Here is a 19,464-nt window from a genome sequence, read left to right on the forward strand (position 1 = left end):
CTCAAACACAGACAAACTCTGTACTCCCTAAACAACACTAACCTCAAATTGAATCTGAAATTTACCACAGACACTCTTTCCCATTGACACTCCTCCCCCAATTCCAGGCTTCTCCAGATCATGAGCTGGATATTAAATCGCTAACCTAGGGGAGAGGCAGTGCTCATTGGTTTCACACCTTCCATCCAGTTTTCAATTACCGAATCTTGCAGACCTAACATATAGACCCTAAACCCTGACCAACAGGACCTTCAACCACTAAACACTTCAGATTAAGCCTTAATTTAAGGCTCCATCACTAACGCCCAGATTCCTCAGTGACTCAACCCAAATAGACCCCAAACACAGTCATTGACACGCATTCCTCTTCACCGACCCCAAAGGCCCCTCACTGGGGATCCTCACCCAGAATCAGGCTCAGCATATCTTGAGCCTCTGAAGACTCCTCTGGAAGCTGCCAAAGGCTGAACCCGGTCTAAAACCACTTCTGATTGTGATGTGTTCTCCCTGACGTGCTTCTGTAGCTGTTGCTAGGGAAGCCAAGCGCCTGGGAGGAGTGTGTCTGGCGAGGGCTCTGGGTTAGCTTCAGAAGTCCGAGTTCTGGCCGTGCACAGGTGACATCACATGGCTCCATGACCCCACAGAGGTTTTGGCATTTAGGACGGGAGCAGCTTTAACGGCTGCTATCACTTGGCTGGGTGGGAAGACACAGAAATGTCTTATGGGCACCCCACTGCCTTCCTGTCTTTGCAAGAAATGGTCACAGGCATAGAGCTAAATTAAATTTTCAGGGGCCGGCACCTATCCAAGGCCATCGTGGTATGAAATGCATTTCAGTCATCAGTTTGGGCAAAACCAGCAAACTGATGGTGCCCTTGAACCCTTAGGCAGGAATACCTTGGGTACGGCCAGTTGCATGAACTCTGATATTCTTGTGGCAGAAAGGATGTGCAGAGAGCTTCTGGCTGGATCCAAGGTTGAATTTACTTGAGGTCTATAGTAGAAAAATCCACAGTTGTATTTCTTTTACTCGTGCTACTGCCACACTTGCAACACTTCTGACACGTCTGTGACCAAATATCGGGGGTGGGGCGTTTAACCACACCAAGCAATTCTTCACTACACCAACTGGATCCTTAACTGTGACTCAGTTCTAACACTGTCTACTTGGAGATAGTGTCGGATCCCACAGGTTAAGGGCTCAGTCCCATAAGACTGCTTCCACCCCACTTCAGATGTCAATCACACGCAGCAGGTGCCCAAGTTACCTACAACTTGTCTGATTTGGCTACAAACCGGAGATTCCCACAACCTCTTCTTTGGGTTCAATTAGTTTTGCTAAATGGCTCACATAACTCAGGGAAACACTTGCGTTTATCAGTTTATTAAAGTATATGATAAAGGATACAGATGAACAGCTAACTGACAAAAATAGGGCGAGATGTGGGAGGGTCCCAAGCACAGGAGCTTCTGTCCTGTGCTGTGGTGTGTTACTCTCCCCATACCTGAATGTGTTCACTGATGTAGAAGCTCTCCAAAATTCCTACTATTGGGATTTTATGGAGACTTCCTTACATAGGCATGATTAATTAGTAACTCCAGTTCTAGCCCCTCTCCCTTCTCTGGAAGATGGGGAGTGGGCTGAAAATTCCAAGCTTCTAATCATGGCTGGATCTCTCTGTTGACCAACCCCCATCCAGAAGCCCACCCAGAATCACATCAATAGAGTAAGAGATGCTCCACACACTCTTATGTAGAAATTTACAAGGGTTTCAGAAGCTCTGTGCCAGAAACTAGGGGCAGAGACCAATATGTCTATTTTCTACAATTTCACAAGGTCAGTCAACCTCAAAAGGATACATCCTAAATGATTTTTTTTTTTTTTTTTTTTTTTGCAGTATGCGGGCCTCTCACTGCTGTGGCCTCTCCCGTTGCAGAGCACAGGCTCCGGACGCGCAGGCTCAGCGGCCATGGCTCATGGGCCCAGCTGCTCCGCGGCATGTGGGATCTTCCCGGAATGGGGCACGAACCCTTGTCCCCTGCATCAGCAGGCGGACTCTCAACCACTGCGCCACCAGGGAGGCCCTATTTTTCTAATATTCTATAAATGACAAAATTATGGATACAAAAAGATCTGTGATGCCAAGGGTTAGTGTCGGGGAAAGGATGTGACTATGAGGATGTAGCATGAGGGAGTTTATGTTGACAAAGCATTCTAAATTTTTAGTGGGGTGTTGGTTACAGGAACCTACATATGTGATGAAGTTTCTTAAGGAGATATATAAAAACCAAACAAAAACTACTACATGTTAAAACTGGTGCAATCGAAATAAACCCTGTAGTTAACAGCACTGTAACAATTTCACTTTCCTCTATTTGACCTTATATAACCACACAGTAAACTGTGTGGTTATTATAAGATTTTACGGTTATTATAAGATTTTACCTTTGGGAGTAGTGGGCTGAAGGGCATTTAGGAAATCTCTGGAATATTTGTTTTTGTGATTCTAAACTTACTTCAAAATTAAAAGTTATAAAAACATCACATTTATATTAATTTTATAAACCCCCTGATGGTACTTACAAACTTGGTTAAACACATCCAGATCTGTTGTTATACTTAAGAAATGAGTACATTTTTCATTTTGAAGTACTTCAAATATTCTGAAATAACACAAACTTGGAACCAAAGAAATGCAAAAGTTAAATAATGAAAATTCAATCCATGTTGAGAGTAACTGCCACTATGTAAAATTTATAAGATCAATGACAAGGAAACTAGAAATATGGCTGAAGGTATCCTTCAGTTGCTTGTGAGGTGTAGTATCCCTTAAGACTGGTAACAGAGTGCTCTCATTAATCATTTCCCCAAGGCTTCTTTCCTTCATTAAGTTGTCTGATATTTTGTTAACGTCCACCATATAGAATGGGTTTCTGCACAGATATCCTGGCAAATGATAAAGCAATATTTACTGCTGCAAACCCTGCTATATTCATTGCCACAGGAAAGTATTTCTCTAGTGATAACTGACATCTGTTGAGGTATTACTTCTGGACAAAGGCTCTTCCACAATTATACTTCTACCAATTAGAAACATTCATTCATTCATGTTCTATGATGATCACATATGATAGGGTTTATTTCCACTGAAGGCTTTCCTAGTCTTTCACACTCATAGGCTTTATCTCAGTATATACTTTTTAGACATAGAATGTCCTAAAATATTTTCACCAAGGCTGATTGTATCCGAGTAGTTTTGTAAATTTTTTCATCAATATAAAATATGAGGTACTTGATCACTAAAGATAATACCACATTCTTTGCATTGTGATTCTTCTCTGCATACTATTACCTTGAGGGTCTACAACCGGCAACAGGCTTCCCCAAAGTGACTACCTGTGAATTCTCTTATGTTTATCAAGGATTGACAAGTGGGCAAAAGCTTTCTCACACTCACTGCATCCATAGGGCCTCTCTTCTGTATGTTTTCTTTGGTGAACACTGAGCCCTGACTTTGTGGTGAAGGTTTTCCCACATTCACTGCATTCATATGGCTTCTCTCCTGTGTGAATTCTCTGATGGGTAATGAGATCATTTTTGCACAAAGAGAATTTTCCACATTCAGTACATGCAAAGAAGTCTTTCCTGAGTGAAATCTCTCATGTCGTATGAGGCATGTCTTCTTCCTAAAGGCTTTACCACACTCGTTGCATTTGTACGGTTTCTCTCCCGTGTGAGTTTGCTGATGTGTACCAAGAGTACTCTTCACGGTGAAGCCCTTGCCACATTCACTGCATATATATGGTTTCTCTCCAGTATGAGTTCGCAGATGTGCAACGAGCTTCCTTTTCGCGGATAAGCCTTTGCCACATTCATTGCATACATAGGGTTTCTCTCCTGTGTGAGTTCGCTGATGTACAATGAGATTGCCCTTCTGAATGAAGCCTTTTCCACAATCACTGCATACATAGGGTTTCTCTCCTGTGTGTGTTCGCTGATGTCCAATCAGCCGGGCCTTGGCTGGAAAGCCTTTTCCGCATTCACTGCACACGTAGGGTTTCTCTCCGGTATGAGTTCGCTCATGTACAATCAGTTGGCTCTTCACAGTGAAGCCTTTTCCACAGTCACTGCATATAAATGGCTTCTCTGCAATATGAGTTCGCTGATGTACAACGAGATCACCCTTCATGGTGAAGCCTTTTCCACATACACTACATACATAGGGTTTCTCTCCTGTATGAGTTCGCTGATGTCTGATGAGAGGGTTCTTCAAGGTGAAGCCTTTTCCACAATCATTGCATGTATAGGGTTTCTCTCCAGTATGAGTTCGCTGATGTGGAATAAGACTCTTCTTCAAGGTGAAACTTTTCCCACATTCACTGCATACAAAGGGTTTCTCACCAGTATGAGTTCGACAGTGTGCAATAAGACGCCTCTTCTCGATGAAGCCTTTTCCACATTCACTGCATATGTAAGGTTTCTCTCCTGTATGAGTTTTCTGATGTGTAGTGAGACTGAACTTTGTAGAGAAGGCTTTTCCACACAGACTGCATCCATGGGGCTTCTCTCCTGTATGAGTTCGCTGATGATAAATGAGCAGACACTTTGTGGTGAATGCTTTCCCACATTCACTACATGTGTAAGGTTTCTCTCCCATATGACTTTTCTGATGTTTATTGAACTGCGATTTCTTGAAGAAGGTTTTATTGCATTCAGTGCACTCATAATGTTTCAGTCCTGTATGAGTTCTCTGATGTTCAGTGAGCCTGGATTTTCTGGAGAAGGCTTTCCCACAGAGACTGCATCCATGAGGCTTTTCTCTAGTATGAACTCTCTGATGATCAAAGAGCTGAGACATCTTGAAGAAGGCTTTCCCACACTCACTGCATACATGGGCCTTCTCTATGTTGTGAGTTCTCTGTTGCTTAATAGACAGGGAGTTATTGCTGATGGGTTTTGCACTTACAGGAAATTTAATTTCAGTAAAAGATTGCTCATGGTTAGCATGGAGAAGGGATTTCCCATCTCCATTAAACTCAGCAGAGTTCTTTAAGTTACAGCTTCTCTTCTGGTTTTCAAAACTTATATTTGATTTTAAAGGTTTTTCAGTTAAGTCAAACATATCACAATTTTGCTTTAACAGGAAATGACTTTCGCTCTGATTAACAATATTTGCAAGTGTATTATGTTCGCAGCATTGTTCCACAGTATTTTGAATGCTGTGATTTGTCAAGTGATGCTGCAGAAGGTCATCAACTTTCCTGATTTCTAGGAAAGAAGAGAACAAGGAATCATTCCGCAATCTCTCATAATCTTAACTTGGAAGAAAACTGTTTCAAAAATTGCCTTCATGTGAAGTAACTATTTAGTGACAATTCTATGTGTGGTATAAAAAGAAATATATTTGGTCTTCCTCCACAGAGCTCCTAAAGCCTTGTAATTTCCTAAGTGTTTAGGATGCTAATGAGGTGGCTTAGCATAGGGTTCCTACATAACCTCAGGATGGGACTGACCACCAGAAAGACTAAGTGATTAGAAGGTTGGAACTTTCAGCTCCACCCACTGGCCTCTGAGAAAGGAGAGAGGGCCTAGATATTAAAGCTCTGTAAGAACTCTTAACAAAATTTGCTCAACCTTTGGATGGGTGAACACATCCATGTGCCAGGAGGATGGTGCACCCCAGTTTTGGGGAAAGAAGCTCCCGCATTCAGGAATCCTTCAGACCTTGCCTTCTTGTACCTCTTCATTTCGGACCTTGTACCTCTTCACTTGGTTATAAACATAAGTAAATGTTTCTCAGTTCTCAGAGCCACCCTTGGAAATTAACTGAACCCAAGAAGCGGGTCATGGGAACCTCCAACTTACAGCCAGTTGGTCAGAAGCACAGGTAACAATCTGGACTTGCAATTGACATCTGACATTGGGACAACCATGTGGGACTGAACCCTTAACTTGTAGAATCTGACACTATTTCCACATAGATAGTATCAGAAATGAGTCAAAATTTAGGACACCCAGGTTTAATTCTATGTACAGACCACTGAAGCAAAGGAATAAAGAAGGCAATTGCAGTCTGTGAATCACGGTTAAAGGAGCAATGAATATGTAAGGGGTGGAGGAAATCAGGATATGTTCAAAGAAAAGACAAGGTTCACTGATGGACTTAATGGGAGAAGCATGGAAGAGGTTAAGACTCAAGGATTATTCCACGAATTATGTGGTTTCAGCCACTGGGTAGGTGGAATGCCTCTTAATAATGTGAGGAATATTACTGAAGTCCAGAATGAGAGGAAAATCTAGCACGCATTGTGAAACAAAGTTTAAGATGACTATTACAGGGACTTCCTTGGGGGTGCAGTGGTTAAGAATCCACCTGCCAATGCAGGGAACATGGGTTCAAGTCCTGGTCTGGGAAGATCTGAATGCCACAGAGTAACTAAGCCCATGTGCCACAACTACTGAAGCGTGTGCCTATAGCCTCTGCTCCACAACAAAAGAGGCCTGTGCACCGCAGCGAAGAGTGGACCCCGCTTTCTGCAACTACAGAAAGCCCACACGCAGCAACAAAGACCCAACACAGCCAAAAATAAATAAATTAATTTAAAAAAAAGATGACTATTACACACCCAAGTACTATATAAACATGAACAGGTTGAATATATAAATCTTTAAAAAGGTTTTATCTGAAAATAGCAATGTGGATATCATCAGTATACATTATTCAAAGATAGAGAACTGGATGAGTCTGTGTTTAGAAACATGTAGAATAAAGGTGAAGGCACAGGGCCAAGGCTTTAGCCATTCCAACATGTAGAGTTTGGAATCCAATTAAGCCCACCTAAGAGAACCAAACATTGAGTATTGTGATCACGGGTCCCCTGAAGATCCAGGGATATAGAAGAAAATACAATGATGAGTAAGATGTGGATCCTCAGCATCTGATTTCAAGGTAAGTGTGACAGACTACTGAAGGACTGGTTATCATAGTCTAACATCTTGCCATCCTTCTTCATTCTGTAGACCACCATTCACCTAACTCTACCAAAGCACTAATTTGAATATTTTAGAATTTCTCTTATTGAAGTGTAGCTGATTTAAAATATTGTATTAGTTTCTGGTGTACAGCAGTCATTCATTTATACATACCTAAATATATATATTTATATTCTTATCCATTATGGTTTACTACAGGATACTGAATATAATTCCCTGTGCTGTATTGTTTATTCAATTCTACATAAAATAGTTTGCATCTGCTAATCCCAACTAACCTCAAATTTAGAAGAAAGCTTCTGTATTTTTTATTCAATTCTACATAAAATAGTTTGCATCTGCTAATCCCAACTAACCTCAAATTTAGAAGAAAGCTTCTGTAACCAAGATTCCAACTAATAGTCTAGCTGGAACATACCCTATGTTCCTATGTAAAAAGGGAACGTTGGTATGCAGATGGAGTATATGCAGTATACTCCATCCCTGCATCTTGCAAAGAAATGAGTGGCCATGACTGATGACTGGAAGATACCCTCTGAGTCCCTGATATGCTGCCTAATAAGAGTATCTTTTTAGACATGAGGTCTGAAGCCATAACATACAGTTTATACTAACAATGTGATTTGTGGTAGATGCCCGTTTTTTGTATGCCTGAGGCTTTGGACAACACTAACATTCTGATTCTGGGGTCTAGAGACAGCAGGCTTGGGTGAGCTTCCCTGGTTGGCAACACTTCACATGTGTTGTCAAACATTCAAACATCATTGCTAGGAAAATTCAGCACTGTTCACATGACTCCACTGGTAGAGGACAACCGGGAACCTTGTGTGCAGCCTCTCCTGGAGTCTTTCCCATGCACATTTGATCTTTGATGACTTTAATCTGTATTATTTTATTGTCACACATTGTAACCAGGAGTATAAAAGTACATCCCGCTCCCAAATAATGCCTACCTTCTATAAAGTAGGCAAAGTGATCCACTATAAAAATTGTATAATGCCACTCTTCTACTCAAAATCCTGTTTTCTCAAATTACTCAGAAAAGAATCAAGGTCTTGAATGCCCTTGATAGGCAGTTTGTTACCTATGTACCAAAACCCGCAGCTACTACCCTGTTACCCTTAACTCTAGTCATTTTCCCTCTTGTTCACTCCCTTCTACCCATGTAAGTTTCCCCGAAGTTCCTCAAACACATTCCAGATTCAGGTCTTTCAAATTCCCACTGTCTCACATTTGGAAAACTCCTCACCCAGGAAGATTACTCATATCCCTCATCTGTGTGCTCAAAGGCACCTTATCAGATTGCCACTCCCATTCCTAAAAGGGCAGTTCCAAGCCCCAACACCCACTCTTCCATTAGCTGCTTTAATTTTCCTTACAGCCATTTTTACACTAAGACATGTTAGTTACGCATTTGTTTATTATTCATTATAGAGTATTTCAATTTAGAACGTACTCTGTGTGAAGGGACAAGATATATATTTTTTTCCTGTTTTGTATTGCTATTAGCTTCAAAACTATTATGCTATTAGGCTCTCGAAATGCAAGTTTTAAAGGAGTAAAGCTAGCACATCAATTGCAGAAGGCAATCATATGTATGGAACATATTAAGAATACTTAGGGGACTTCCCTGGTGGTCCAGTGGTAAAGAATCCACCTTCCAATACAGGGGACGCGGGTTCGATCCATGGTCGGGGAACTAAGATCCCACATGCAACTAAGCCCACGCACCACAACTACTGAGCTCAAGCGCCACAACTAGAGAGCACGCGTGCCACAAACTACAGAGCCCACATGCTCTGGAGCCCACGTGCCACAACCAGAGAAGAGAAAACCCGCATGCCACAACTAGAGAGAAGCCATGTGCCGCAATGAAAGATCCACATGCCTTAAGGAAAATCCTGCATGCCGCAGCTACGAACCAACGCAGCCAAAAAAAAAGAGGACAAAAACTCTTTACTCTTTATAATCAAGATGATATCATATCACGGGATCATTGAAAGAGAAAGTGTAATCACATATGGCAGGAAACAGGGTTAACTGGGACTAAGTGTCATCAGAATATGACAAGAAATTAATCAATTTTATTTCTACATTCTAGAAATGAATAATCTAAAAATGCAATCAAGAAACAATTCCGTTTACTATAATATATAAAAGAATACCAATTTATTTAGGAATAAATTTAAGAAAGGAAATACAAAACTTATATTCTGAAAGTTAAAAAAACATTGTGGAAGACATTAAAGGCCTAATTAGATTTAAAAAGATTCAACAATCATGGAACAGAATGCTAAATATGGTTAAGATGGAATGACTCCCCAAATTGACATACAGTTCAATATAATCCCTATCAAAATCCCAGGCAAATTTTATTTTCTGCAGAATTTCACAAACTGATTCGAAAATTCAGATGGAAATTCAAAGGCTCCACAATACTCAAAATAGGCTTGAAAAAGTTGGAGGATTTACATTTTCCAATTTCAAAGCTTACTGCAAAGCTATAATAATAAGAGCTACTAGAACGATATATACATATAAAATACTCCAAAACTGATGGTGGTGATGGCTGCACAACTATGTGAGTATAATAAAACACCACTGAATTATATAACTTAAATGGATAAATTGTTTGATATTATATGAATTAAATCTAAATAAAACTGTTAAAAAATATAAAGTGAGAACAGAAGCGTTAGGAAAATAAATACAATGATAACATCTAAGAACTACAGGAAAATCTGAATTAGCAAAACTATGAAGGAAGTTATTTGAAGCAGACAGAAGTTATGACCTAGTTCTAACATGTAGCATGGTAAAAACGTCTTTTCTAGCATCCAAGGTGGGGTTGGATGTTATGGTGGGAAATCATTATTTCCTAGCTGGGCAGGAAGAAGGTACAGTAGTAAGAAGAGTGATAAATTCAAAGTTCGCTCTTTCCAGAGAGGCCTGGAAAGTGGAATTTCACAGCAAGACAAGTGGTAACACAGAGATCCTGTGATGGTGAATGAAGAAGAGGGAGATTTGAAAATCCTAGGAAGAGGAAAACTATTTAAAGAAAAACAAGATGCATATGAAATAAACAGGGATCAGATCTCAAAAGAGAACAAAGTGATATATTTTCCTCTTAACTTCTACAAGGAAAAAGAGTTCTTACACCGGAAGAGAGGTACGTGGTAGGGCTGCTTAGGTTTCCTCAGACAGTATCACATCTCTGACGCCTTCTCTCCTGACCAGAGTACGACTTCCGTGGCTGCCCACCTTGCTGGGTCTCACCCACTCACCTGGACAGATTCGACTGTGGCAGTCATCTTCTACTGGCCATCTTCCTCGTTCCAACCTGGAGACAACATCTGGTTTGCTGGCTTGATACCCTGTTCATGAAAAATGATAGAAGACTTAGACATATTGAACTGGGCTGGGATACGGCAGGAAGGGATAATGGTACATGGAGGGAATAAACAGGTTTCACATCTGTAACCTCAAGGCTTTTCTCTCAGGAGAGGGGCTATTATACCCTCTAGTCTGGGCAAGAGAAGGATCTGAGACTCGACCATTGCAGAGGAATGCAGTTAGTCTGAAGAGTTAAGAGGCTGAGAATGGAACGGCCACTGATGGGCACCCTCTGAGGGACCCAGGGGAGCCGTCCTCACCCACGGACAGCAGGTTGCTATAGTTCTCCAGCATCACATCCCGGCACAGGTCCTTCTGATCAGGGTCCAGGAGCTGCCACTCCTCCCATGTGAACTTCATAGCCACGTCGTCATGTCAGGGATTCCTGTCATAACATGGTCTTATTTAGCCAAGTGATGTCCTTTGGGTAATATGGAAAAATGTAAAGGAAATTATTCTGCTCACTTTTGCCACATGGGAAATTAGTGGGGTTTTTTCCTTCACACGGTGTGATAGAGTAAGAATGCTAGTAAGATATTACGTTACTGTGCAGTCTTCCATTCATTCAACTAAAGTTGAAAATTCAAAGAAGTTTCGGTAATGTACCGTTAATTCTTCTAGCTGATGTAAAAACATGTGCAATCTCTATATATGTGAGCATTTGTAAAGGAAAAACCCAGTTTCGTTTCCTTCCTGTGCAGTGAAAAACCCAGTTCTTCTCCACTGTGTGCTTCCTCCCTGCGAGTCTCCTTTATTACCCACACAGAACATTTCGTTTCTGACCCTTCTGGTCACCAAATGTGTGGAGACTTTTTCCCCAGAACAAGCAATTCTCTGCCCTACCAGCTGGGTATCCTATAATTTAAATCAATTCTGACACTATCTACCCAGAGATAGCGTCAGATCCCACAGGTTATGGGCTCAGTTCCGTAAGACTTCGCAACCCCCACTTCAGACACCAATCACAAATCCAGGTTGTCACCTGTGCTTCTGACCAGCCAGCTATAGATCAGAGGTTCCAATAACCCCCTCTTCGGGTTCAATTCACTTGCTAGAGGGGCTCACAGAACTCTGGAGAACTTATGTTTACCACTTTATTAAAGGCTATGATAAAGCATACGGGTGAATATCTAGATGGAAGAGATGTGTAGGGAAGGATATGTGGGAAGGGATGTCATGCTTCCACAACATCTTAGGGCACGTCCACATGTTCACCAACCCAGAAGTCCTCTGAACATCATAGTTTGGGGATTTCATGGAGTCTTCATCATGTAAGCATGATCAATCATTAACTCCATTTTCAACCCTTCTCCCTTCTCAAGAGAACAGGGGGTGGGGATAAAAAGGACAAGCTTCTCACAATGGCTTGGTCATTCTGGTGACCAGCCCTCATCCAGTAGCCCACTCAGAGTCACCTTGCTAGAATAAAGTTACTCCTGTCACCCAGGAAATGACAAGAGTTTCAGGAGCCCTGTGTCAGGAACAGAGGTCAAAGGCCAATATTAAAACCAGAGATGTTCCTAGCATTCTAATCACTTAGGGAATCACAAGGGTTTTAGGAGCTCTGTGCTAGAAACAGGGGGCAGAGACCAATACATATTTTCTATTACCTCATAGCATCTATTTACTAATATGAACTCCATGATTCTTATACGTATATGAATAATACAGATTCCTAAACTCACCATTAGCAGTTGAGGCAATACCAAAACCAGTAATGAAGAGATCCCAGATGCCAGAATCACAATACATGCTAATTTCAGTAGTTAATATACTAAATGAAACAAAAGAAACTGTATAAAACATGTATAGAGCACAATAGGTTATTAGATGACCAAATCTGTAAAGAAATTCTTCTTTAAAGAATATATATGGACACATATGGACACAGACTGATGCCTGTGTGTAGATTAGGCAGGATTAATATCATATTAGATAAAATGAAGAAACAGCTGTAGGAAACATGTTTTTACTTTTATGAGAAGGACAGTTAGGGACTGCAGTTCAGGACCTCACTCACCACATCACCTCAATGGAGAACCATCAAAGTCCTATGTGAACTTGAGACCCAGGTGAACTTGAGACGCATGTGCCATGAAACGTTAACATCCCTTGAGGAACTGCTCTGCTTTTGTAATAGGGAAGAACAAATCTGACTCCATATCAGACCTGTTCCTTTTACTTTAACCTCACTTTAACCGTCGTGCTCTGTTGCCTGTACTTAGTCATGCTGGCTCTGTACATTTTGTAAAAGAATGCTGCCTATAGCTTGAAATATACAAGAACATCCGTGACCTGACCTGAACAGAGAGTAACATTTGTCTTGTTCAAGGTTTACAAAAACATGGTGACCTGACCATGACCTGACTTACATGACAGCTGCAAGAACAAAGAATCCAACACCACCAAGAAGTGTGCTATAACTACCCAGGTCCCTCCCTCACCTTGCCTTTAAAAGGCTTTGCTGAAAGCCTTCAAGGAGTTCCAGACTTTTTAAGGCATGAGCCACCTGACTCCTGGCACGGTCAGGCAGTAAACCCTTCTCTGCTCCCAACTCCGACGTTTCAGTATTTGACCTCACTGTGCTTCAGGCCCACGGTCTTGCATTCAGTATCAACCTTACCAACAATCTTCATCCATTTTTTCCTCTCCCAGCCTGTATTTACGTAATGTCAAATCTCATTTGCCCTCTACATGCAGCATATCCAGAACCTCACCAACACTGAACCCTCCACACATGCTGCAGGCAACCATTCTCCCTGTCACCATGTTTTTTGCAATAGCCTGCTACAAGGCTTTCCTGTTTGCCGCCCTGCCCACTACTGTCTGCTTTCTACACAGAAGCCAAAAGGATTCCTTGAAAAATGTAAATTATTTCATGTCATTCCAGTACTCAAGAACTCCTCGTGTTTTTTTTTTAATTAATCAATTAATTTATTTATTTTGGGGTGCGTTGGGTCTTTGTTGCTGCGTGCAGGCTTCCTCTAGTTGCGGCGAGCAGGGGCTATTCTTCCTTGTGGTGTGCGGGCTTATCATTGCGGTGGCTTCTCTTGTTGTGGAGCATGGACTCTAGGCACGTGGGCTTCCGTAGTTGTGGCTTGCGGGCTCTAGAACGCAGGCTAAGTAGTTGTGGCGCACGGGTTTATTTGCTCCATGGCATGTGGGATCTTCCTGGACCAGGGCTCGAACCTGTATCCCCTGCATTGGCAGGTGGATTCTTAACCACTGTACCACCAGGGAAGTCCTCTCCTCGTGTTTTCTCATCTTATTAGGGAGTTAAATCACGCTTCCTTGAAATGGAATACGTGACCAATCTTACCCCCACCCCCACCCCGCCCCCACTGCTACTGCCTCTTTGGCCTTATACCCACCACTTTCCAGAAAGCACACTCTGCTCTGTCCACACGGGCTCCTTAATGTTTCTCAAACTCATTCATGGCTCAGCCTTTTAAACCCGCTAGCCTCTCTACTTGGAAAACTCCTAACCCGGCAGCCTACTAACTTCCCACATTTCTTGGCTCAGAGGCACCTTATCTGAGAGGTGTTCCCAGCCTAAAGAGGAGCCCAGCACCTACTCGTCTGTTATGCTGACTAAAGTTTTGTTTCTTTAAGTTTTACAGAAATATAGTTGATATACAATGTTGTGCTAATTTCTTCTGTATAGCAAAGTGATTCAGGTATACGTATATATTCTTATTCATGTTCTTTCGCATTATGGCTTATCACAGATATTGAATATAGTTCTCTGTGCTACACAGTAGGACCCTGTTGTTTACCCATTTCACATGTAATAGCTTGCATATGCTAACCCCAATCTCCCATTCCATCCCTCCCCCACCACTCCTCCCCCTTGGCAACCACAAGTCTGTTCTCTATGTCTGTGAGTCTGTTTCTGCTTTGTAGATATGCTGATTTGTGTCGTATTTTAGATTTCACCTATAAGTGATATAATATGGTATTTGCCTTTCTCTTTGACTTACTTCGCTTAGTATGATAATCTCTAGGTCCATCCACTTTGCTGCAAATAGCATTATTTCATTCTTTCTTTGTGGCTGAGTAGTATTCCACTGTGTATATGTACCACATCTTGTTTATTCATTCATCTCTCAATGGACATTTAGGTTGTTTCCATGTCCTAGCTATTGTGAACAGTGCTGCTATGAACATAGGAGTGCATGTATCTTTTTGAATTATAGTTTTGTCTGGATATATGCCCAGGAGTGGGATTGCTGTATCATATGGTGACTCTGTTTTTAGTTTTTTGAGGAACCTCCATACTGTTTTCCATAGTGGCTGCACCAATTTACACTCCCACCAATGGCGTAGAAGGGTTCCCTTTTCTCCACACCTCCTCCAGCGTTTGTTATTTGTAGACATTTTTTCTTTTTTCTTTTTTTTTTTGGCCACCCCACAAGCTTGTGAGATCTTAGTTCCCCGACCAGGGATTGAACCCGGGGCCTTGGTGGTGACAGCATGGAGTCCTAATCACTGGACCGCCAGGGAATTCCCTGTAGACTTTTTCATCATGGCCATTCTGACTGGTGTGAGGTGGTGCCTAACTGTAGTTTTGATTTGCATTTCTCTAATAATTTATGTTACTTAATCTTTATCACAGCACTTTTCACCCATTAGATATATTATTTGCTTATTTTTATTCTTTTTTTATCTCACACCACCAGCCCCCAAAACACTTGATTAATTTCTTGACTCCTTTCTCTTAGACTAAAAACTTGTGACCTATATGTATACTGTTTTTCACTGGTCTTACCTTCCAGCATACAACAGGTTATCAAAAAAATGTAGAGGAATGAATCAAAATATCAATCACATATATGGAACACATTAGGGAGAATTTAAGAAAGAGGGTGGAAATATATCTCTTTGTGAGCATGATGTTGTCAATATCATGGAGTTCATGGACAGAAGAAGAACTTTAACTGCGAAGTAATTTGATTAGCTGGGATAAATGTCATCAGAATACAATGGAAAGAAAAATGAAAATTTTAGGGAAATGAAGACAGTAAGGTCTACAATCAATGAGAAGAAAGTTCAAAACTAATAAATACACAAAGGAATTAATTTGAAATAAGGAAGAGTTATGATCAGGTTGAGACCGGAACTGAGAACGTAGGATGTTAAGATAACGTCTCTAGTTAAAAATTCATCATGAACAGCAGACGCATTTACATAAGACAGCTCTGCAGATGGGGAACATATGAGGTAATGCCTGAATGGCCAGGATGGAGGCTGCATAAGAGTAAGGGAGAATGTAAACTTATAGTGGTTTTCTGGGAGGGAAGATGATCCTGGGTCCTGGCAGTTATTCAGAACCCAGGAGAGCTGCCATCAACATGAGTAAGTTATATAGGTCCCAAGTCTGTGGTGGAGCACACTGGGGAGAGATGAATTTGGGAGTCTTCTCCAGTGACCCTACGGAGCTTAGCTTATGACAATGAAGAAAACTTTGACGGTTAGAAGATCATTGGAGAAAATGGAAAACAAAACCTTTGGAGAACCTCAGAGTGGGGACAAGGCACAGTGAAGACCAGTTTACTTTTGGGGCCGGCAGCCAACATGGGGTGAATGTGACAAAGGAAATCAGTGGGACAGAAAGGTGCAGCAGCTAGAACACAGTGAGGAATTCAAAGTTTTCTCTTTGGAGAGAGGCCTTGGAAGGTGGAGTTTCATAGAAAAGGAGGTGGAAGTGTATGAAGAAGAAGGAAAAGATATGAGAATCCAGGGAAAAGAAAACTATGTAAACAAAAATCAAGATGGGGGTAAAATAAAGAAGAAACAGATCCCGGAAAAGAGAAGAGTCTTCCCTAAGAAGGGATATATTTTTCTCTAAACTCCTACAAAGAAAAAGAGGTCTGACATCGGGAGAGAGATGCACGGAGGCACTGCTCACCCAGCATCCAACCCCCTCACAGCTGTGACTCTTCTCTGACCAACTACAGTGTGATTTCCACGCCTGTCACCTTGCTGGTCTCTCACTCACCTGAATGGGTTCGACAGTGGATTCCATTTTCCATCGTCCATGGTTCTCCGTGATCCAAATTAGAGAGTATGTCTGGCTTTCTGGCTTGATAACCTATTCACCAGAAATGATAGAATATTTAGACCCAGTGAATTGGGCTTGGGGTCTGTGAAGACAGAATACTACAGCTGAGGACAAAACAATTTCACGACCTACAGAGTAAATGCTGTGCTCTCAGGAGAAGGGAGAATACCCACTTCTCATAGGCCAGAGAGGGGACTGAAAATCTACCGCTTCAGAGCATCATAGACACTCCAGAGCTTTCAGAAGCCGAGAAAGAAAACACCACTGACTGGGGACCCTCTGAAGGGCACAGGGGAGCCGTCCTCACCCACAGACAGCAGGTTGCTATAGTTCTCCAGCATCACCTCTTGGTACAGGTCCTTCTGAGGAGGGGTCAGGAGCTGCCACTCCTCCCACGTGAAGTCCACAGTCACATCGTCAAACGTCAGGGTTTCCTATAGTAACAGTGGTGTTTAATGAAGTGATGTCCTTTTGATGATATGGAAGAAATGTTAAAAGTTTTTCTTCTCATTTCTACTTTATAGGCTGGATCTATATATCTAGGGGGTTGTTTTTGTTGTTGTTTATTGATTGATTGATTGATTGGCTGCGTTGGGTCTTCACTGCTGTGCACGGGCTTCCCCTAGTTGCGGCGAGCAGGGGCTACTCTTCGTTGCGGTGCGCGGGCTTCCCATTGCGGTGGCCTCTCCTGTTGCACAGCATGGGCTCCAGGCACACGGGTCTCACAGTTGTGGCACGCGGGCTCAGTAGCTGTGGTGCATGGGCTTAGCTGCTCCACGGCATGTGGGATCTTCCCAGACCAGGGAACGAACCCGTGTCCCCTGCATTGGCAGGCGGATTCTTAACCACTGCGCCACCAGGGAAGCCCCGGGTTGTTTGTTTTTAACGCACAGGGAACAAGGAAAAGCCTAATAAAATACAAGGATCCAACTAAATATAATTGTGCAGTCAGTCATCCATCCATTTATCATTAGACGTTCTATAACATATAAAAGTTAAACCTTCTTGTTAACCTAGAAACACCACATTCATATATATACATATACATATACATATGTATATATATATACATATATATATGTATATATATATACATATATATGTATATGTATATATATATATGTATATATATATATATACACATATATATGACTAACACATAAGTCAATGAAATTGGGATGACTAAATCTTTATAGCCAGTTAATCAGAATCTTCTGGGAAGTGACTCAAGAAGCCAGAATTATAAGAAACTAAATGTTTAATAAGCATGTTTAAAGTGTATGAAGAAGAAACTTATTTATTTATTTATTTATTTTTTGAAACTTATTTTTTGATATGTGTACTTGTTATGATTTCAGCCTTTAAATATATCCTTAAGTCAGCTGTGTAATGAACAAAAATAAAAGCAATATAAGAAAAAAGGTAGATTAAGAATCCAGATTTGAACATGGAAACCAAGAGTCAGTCACATTGCAAAGCCTGAGGAAACAGTTCCCATAGAACTGCTCTCACTTCAGACACTGGCTGCAATTTCTAGGGTCCCCTGGATCACCCTCACTGCAGAAGCAGGCTACAAAGACACCCAGGGTCCCCAAGACACCCTTACATGCAATAATTACCTAGAATGACTCAGACAACTAACAAACCCATTCGGGAACAAAGAAAAGAATAAAACAAACCAAAAGTCACCTGGGCCTGGATCATTTTTTTCCGTTCTCTAAAAACAGCTGGCAGCAAGGAGGCTCTGTCGCTGTGTCTTCTGGATCTGCTCTAAATTTCTGTTCTGATACCTGTCTTCAATCAAGCATGTCCCCAGTAATGCTGATACCAAATCCTGTAACTTCTTCCTCCTTCTACTGATTCTTTTGCTCCTGGGGAGTCAGGACCTGTGGGTTGAGGAGAAAATTCAAGCTGAGGGTACATTTCCTCTAGACCCAGATGCTAACGCTGCTCCTGGGCGCTCACCTTAGCCCAATGCCCACAGCATTGCCGAGTATCCCATTTTTACCCCAGACGACTTTATTCCTCTGGCCAAAAAGCCTAAGATTCTGACTGTGGTGGGGGTATTCCTTTATTTCGTGAAGTTGAAGTGGGGTGACTGTCAGAGGAGTTGAAGGAGACTTCCCTGGTGGTGCAGTGGTTAAGAATCCACCTGCCAATGCAAGGGACGTGGCTTTGAGCCCTGGTCCAGGAAGATCCCACATGCCACAGAGCAACTAAGCCCGTGCACCACAACTACTGATCCTGCGCTCTAGAGCCTGCAAGCCACAACTACTGAGCCCACGTGCCACAACTACTGAAGCCTGCGTGCCTAGACCCCGTGCTCCACAACAAGGGAAGCCACCGCAATGAGAAGCCCACGCACCGCAACGAAGAGTAGCCCCCGCTCGCTGCAACTAGAGAATGCCCACGTGCAGCAATGAACACCCAATACAGCCAAAAAATTTAATTAATTTTAAAAAAATAGTCTAAGATTAAAAAAAAAAAAAAGGAGGTGAGAGAAACGAGATCCATCCCAGCAGCAGGCCTCAGGAGGGAGCGTATGGGAGGAGAGGCGCTGGGCACTGCTTTCCTTTAAACCGTGTGCGCTCAGGAACCTCCTCAAGCGTTTTTATACACCCTGTGAGTACACACACTTCAGTTTGAAAACCAATGTACTGGGCAAACCAGAAGCACTGTCTTATAAACAATAACGATAATATCTTAGGTTTTAAATACATTTTTTGAAGCACACAATATTGTAAATAAATTGGAAAGTGGTAAATTGAGTTGAGATGCTCTAAGACGCCTGTATTGTTAGAGAAGAGTGTAAAAGTACTAACATAAGAATTTGACAAAGAAAGCTTCCATACTGTATGTAATCTCTAGTGTCATGATGAAAACTAACAATTATCTTAAAGTATATAATTTCCATCCTAACAGAAGGGGGAAACAGAATAAGAAGAAATTCATTCAAAACATGGCAAAAAAGAGAATAAGGAATAGAGAACAAGTGGGGCAAATACCGTGCACTTAT

At 41.7% G+C, this 19,464-nt stretch overlaps 3 protein-coding genes across 4 annotated transcripts in view; all 3 read right to left on the minus strand.

The window, feature by feature from the left end:
* Window positions 1-16,404, minus strand: part of ZNF350 (zinc finger protein 350) — a 40,099-nt gene extending 23,695 nt beyond the window's left edge. Inside the window, exons 1-2 of one of the 2 annotated variants that reach the window (XM_060131230.1) lie at window positions 16,386-16,404; window positions 10,279-10,368 (exon numbers count right to left, since the gene is read on the minus strand). The gene's annotated coding sequence lies outside the window, so the exon portion shown is untranslated. Of the gene's footprint in view, window positions 1-10,278; window positions 10,369-10,647; window positions 10,694-16,385 lie in introns of those variants that run through there. The other variant, XM_060131227.1, reaches the window with a different exon arrangement.
* The window catches only part of LOC132509782 (zinc finger protein 350-like), a 59,486-nt gene that overhangs the window by 37,513 nt on the left and 2,509 nt on the right, over window positions 1-19,464 (minus strand). The gene's annotated exons all lie outside the window — the stretch shown is intronic.
* LOC132509754 (zinc finger protein 615-like) lies at window positions 1,369-18,869 on the minus strand. Its single transcript, XM_060131153.1, is given in 7 exon segments — window positions 1,369-3,638; window positions 3,641-5,269; window positions 10,279-10,368; window positions 16,386-16,478; window positions 16,756-16,882; window positions 18,138-18,334; window positions 18,414-18,869. Coding segments are annotated over 6 exon segments (2,199 nt in total). The 5' UTR covers window positions 18,153-18,334; window positions 18,414-18,869; the 3' UTR covers window positions 1,369-3,393.

The sequence above is a fragment of the Lagenorhynchus albirostris genome, chromosome 19, assembly GCF_949774975.1.
Source record: "Lagenorhynchus albirostris chromosome 19, mLagAlb1.1, whole genome shotgun sequence".
Classification (NCBI taxonomy): Eukaryota; Metazoa; Chordata; class Mammalia; order Artiodactyla; family Delphinidae; genus Lagenorhynchus; species Lagenorhynchus albirostris.